Here is a 4519-nt window from a genome sequence, read left to right as displayed (position 1 = left end):
GTTTTTTTAATATTTCAGCTCTTCCGGATAAGTGATTTGTTTCATTACTGGTTTGTACCTTAAGTTTGATCCATTCCTTCCTCTTTCTCCTGCTTTCTGCATCAACTTTAATTGAATCATTAGCCACTTAACCCTCTTGTCTCAGTGACTTTTCTATTGCTGTGAAGAGACCATGACAAAGACAGTTTGTAGAAGAAAGTGTTTATTGGGGGCTTACAGCTTTATTAGAAACCATGAGCATTGTGACTGGAAGCATTCCAGCAGGCATGCATGACACTGCAACAATAGTTGACACCTGTATCCTTAGAGGCAAGTAGGAGGTCGGGGTGGGGGAGGGGTGGAGAATACACATTCACTAGGAAAGGTGAGTGTTCAAAACTTCAGAGGCTGCCCCCAGTGACACACCTCCAATAAGGCCATACGCTCTAATCCTTCTCAAATAGCTCCATCAATTGGGGACCAAGTGTTTAAGTTTGTAAACCTATGTGGACCATTTTCAGGCAAACCACCAAACCTTCCACATCTCCAGAATAATCTATTGGCTTTCTCACAAGTATCATTTCTGATTTAATGGGTTAAATTGCAGCAAAAGCATATATATATATATATATATATATATATATATATATATATATATATGGCAAGTTTTATACTTATTTTGTAACTCTTTTCTTATGTAGGAAAGCATAGACTTCCTGATTGGGCCTAAGAACATTCGACAGAAGTTTGTAAGAGAAACCCATGGGACTGTAAACATCTGGGCCTCTACCCTCTGAGGGTTCCATAACTCAGTCTATGAAATGAGCTGACATCAGGCACATTAAAGGGAACAGTTACTTAAAGTTGGCTTATATGTAGATTATTACATGAAAGAAAAGAGAATATCCTAAAACTCAGTGAGATCTGCAAGCTTATACCCTCTTCATAAGGAGGGAAGAGGCAAGGGGATACAGGTAACTATCTTCAGGGAAAGAAAAGGAGATGATTATAAGTGTGGTCGGCGATCTTTTGGTGCCTGAGTATTGGAAATTGAACTTGGTTCCTCACCCTTTCACGTGAAACAATTTACAAACTGAGCTATCTCACCAGATCCCTCATACACCATTATTGGCATGATTATCTCAATATGCCAAAGTCCCAGTTCAGAGATAGCTGTTGGACTTTGTATCACCGCAGGAAAGGGCAACAGCATTTGCCAGGCAAAGTGACAGCAATATATTTGTTTCCAATGTCATTGCCTGCTTGGTTGGCACAGCTTCTTTCCTCTTCCTTCGTGTCCTAATTAGGGCTGCTATTCCTACAATGAAACACCATGACCAAAATGCAAGTTGGGGAGAAAGGGTTTATTTTGCTTACACCTCTCCATATTGCTGTTCATCATTGAAAGAAATCTGGACAGGCTCTCAAACAGGTCAGAAACCTGGAGGCAGGAGCTGTGCAGCAGCCATGGAGGAATGCTGCTTACTGGCTTTCTCATCATAGTTTGCTGACTCTGCTTTCTTACGGAACCTAGGACCACAGGGGTAGGGATGGCACCACCTACCTCCCCCATCAACAATCACTAATTAGAAAAATGCCTTACAACCAGATTTTATAAGGTCCATTTTTCTATTGGATACCTAGAAGTTATTAAAGGCATATGCATATTTAACACATTTAAACATTTACATAGAATACTCAAAACTTTAAACAAAATACGCATCACACATGAAAATAAAATATGCCACACAGACAATAAAGAGAAGATCACAATGAGAGCACTGTGCAGCAGGGTAGTAGTGGTGTACAACTCTAATCCTGGCACTCAGGAGGCAGAGGAAGGTGGATCTCTGAGTTCAAGGCTGCCTGGTCCACAAAATGAGTTCCAGGACAGCCAAGGCTACCCAGAGAAACCCTGTCTCAAACAACTAAAAGTAAAAAGAAGGAAAAAACAAAAAACCAAAAACCACTGTGTGCAATGTTGCTGGTTAAAAAGATAAATAAATAAAATTCATTTTCCTACTGTATTAAAAACCACAATAGAGGCAATGGGAGAAGTAGCTTAGTGGTTAAGAACACTTGTTCTTGCAGAGACCCCAGGGTGGTTGTTCCTTGCACCCACACGGTGGTTCACAATCATCTGTAACTCCACTTCCAGGACATGCACACAGTACATGTACTTAGATATGGGAAAACTACTAACACAGAAAAATAAACATATCTAAACCAAACAAACAAAACCTAAAATTGAGCAAAAAGACAGACCACTCTGAAAAAAACAAGTGATCCAAACAATCTATTCCCAGAAGGAATATTAAAATAGCCAACAAACAGAAAGCCAACAAACCTAAAATCTGAGTTAAAAATAACTGACAGTATTCTACATCCTTCAGACTTAGCAAAACTGAATGAGCCCACACGCCTAGTAGGGGAAGCTGAAACTGACACTTCTGGAAGTTGAGCTGTTCTTAGAATATGTCATTTATTAAATGTAAAATATATTTTATAGCTAGCCGTATGAGGTCCTACTCGTTGCATCATATTCACTTTAACAAATGGATGATCACAATACTTTTGTGAAAGACGAAAAAATAGTTAGCTAAAAAAAAATACATTAGAACAAACAATACCCAACTTTTTTTGGAAAATCAAAACACCCACAACCAACCAACCAAATAATTAAGACAGCTTCTGGCTCTATAGCCTAGACTAGCCTGAATTCAGGATCCAAACTACTTTGGCTTCTTGTGTACTTGACATAACAGACCAATGTCTTGGACACTTGGTCTTCTAATGTTTCGTTGAAAGAACAAAGCTAAATTCAGGGCCAGAAAGACGCTCAGAGTAAGAGGAACTTGCCGCCAAGCCTGATGACTTGAAACTAATCTGGGCTCAAGTAGTGGGAGAGAACCAATTTCAAGTTGCCCCTCAATTTCCAGACACCCCCCCCCCGCCGCAATAATTTAAAAACTGAACTCAGAATAAGGGAGCTCAGCAAATCACCGTGCGAGGCGTTAACCCTAGCTCTTGGGAGGAAGGAGGACAAAGTGGCTACTTAGCAAAATCAGCAAAAGCTGCAAGAGCTGCCTGTGAACCGAGTGCGGACGCCCATTCGGAGCACTTATCAAACACCCGGGTTCTCATCCTCATATTGGCAAGAGTACCTTACCTGGTCGAGGCGCCCAGCCCATTACACTACCATGCCATAAAGAGAGCTTATTCACCACACCTGGAGAGGATAGCGCGTCCCAGGGCTACCAGTTGTAAAACTACCCAGGTAAAGGCTATTTCCACAGGATCTCTGGGCAAACAAAACTAGACGGACTCAAATTGTTCCCTGGAGAGGTGAATGCCTAAACCCACCGAGGTGTTGCCTACTCCCACCAGGTTTATACCCAATAGCACTAGTTAGTGCTGTGAAACGAGTGTCAGGCTCTTTGAGTTATGTTGGTGGCTCTGAAAAGAGCCGTTGGGTTATAGAAGAAGCCTCCAACTGTTCACTTTTTCTTGGGCGCCGCCTTCTTGGGCTTAGTTGGGGTCTTTGGCTTTGTCACCTTGGCCTTGGAAGCCTTAGGCTTCACTGCCTTCGCCTTAGCAGGGCTCTTGGCTACCTTCTTAGCTTTCACCACCTTCGGCTTCTTGGGGCTCTTGGAAGTCTTCTTGGAAACTGCAGGCTTCTTGGGCTTCTTCGGAGTCTTGACAGTCTTCTTAGCTGCAGTCCCAGCCGACTTCTTGGGTTTCTTAGCAGCCCCGGATGCTTTCGCCTTCACTGACACCTTGGTGGTGCTGGCCTTAGACTCGGCCTTCTTGTTCAGCTTAAAGGAGCCAGCAGCGCCGGTGCCCTTGGTCTGCACCAGTGTGCCTTTATTCACCAGGCTTTTCAGCCCCAGTTTGATGCGGCTGTTCTTCTTCTCCACGTCGTATCCCGCCGCAGCCAGCGACTTCTTGAGCGCAGCTAAGGACACGCCGCTGCGCTCCTTGGAAGAGGAGACTGCCTGCACGATAAGCTCCGACACCGAAGGTCCCGCGGGCTTCTTCCGGGTAGCGGCAGCCTTTGCAGGCTTCTTGGTCTTCTTTGCAGCGGCAGGTTTCTCCGTGGCCGCAGAAGCAGCCTGAGCGACCGGCGCTGTCTCCGACATGGTTGTTGGCAATCAAGCAGCTACACCCAAGATGAAGAAAAGAAGTAGAAAGACAAGGCCCCTGCGCGGCGTATTTATAGAGCAGTGCTGTGCTGTGATTGGTGCATGCTAATGCCCGCCCCCTGGACCCTAAAGCCCCGCCCCTCGTGCCCCTGGCTGTCCGCAAGATTTCAGAAACTAACTCGTTTGCGATTTCACTGACCTATCGTGGTTTTGCGCGTAGAGGCGACTTCAGAACTTCTCCGGCTGGCTGCTTGAGGTGGAATTTCAACCAGCAGATTCTCCTTGTGCTCTCCTGTTTTATCACCAGAAAGTGGTAGATGTCTATCAACAAGTAGCTCAACTAGTGAAGGGTGGCTGTAAATTAGTCAATTAAAACCCAGAAAGCCAGCCTGCGGGTT

The 4519-nt window shown here is 44.4% G+C and overlaps 1 protein-coding gene across 1 annotated transcript; it reads right to left on the bottom strand.

The window, feature by feature from the left end:
• Positions 1–1932: 1932 nt before the first annotated feature.
• Positions 1933–4158, bottom strand: LOC110334120 (histone H1.1). Its single transcript, XM_021215979.2, has one exon. The coding sequence runs from the start codon at positions 4116–4118 to the stop codon at positions 3477–3479; it is 642 nt and encodes a 213-aa protein (XP_021071638.1). The 5' UTR covers positions 4119–4158; the 3' UTR covers positions 1933–3476.
• Positions 4159–4519: the final 361 nt, after the last annotated feature.

This window comes from Mus pahari, chromosome 16 (genome assembly GCF_900095145.1).
Source record: "Mus pahari chromosome 16, PAHARI_EIJ_v1.1, whole genome shotgun sequence".
NCBI classification, from domain to species: Eukaryota; Metazoa; Chordata; class Mammalia; order Rodentia; family Muridae; genus Mus; species Mus pahari.
This window is presented reverse-complemented; position numbering and strand designations above follow the sequence as displayed.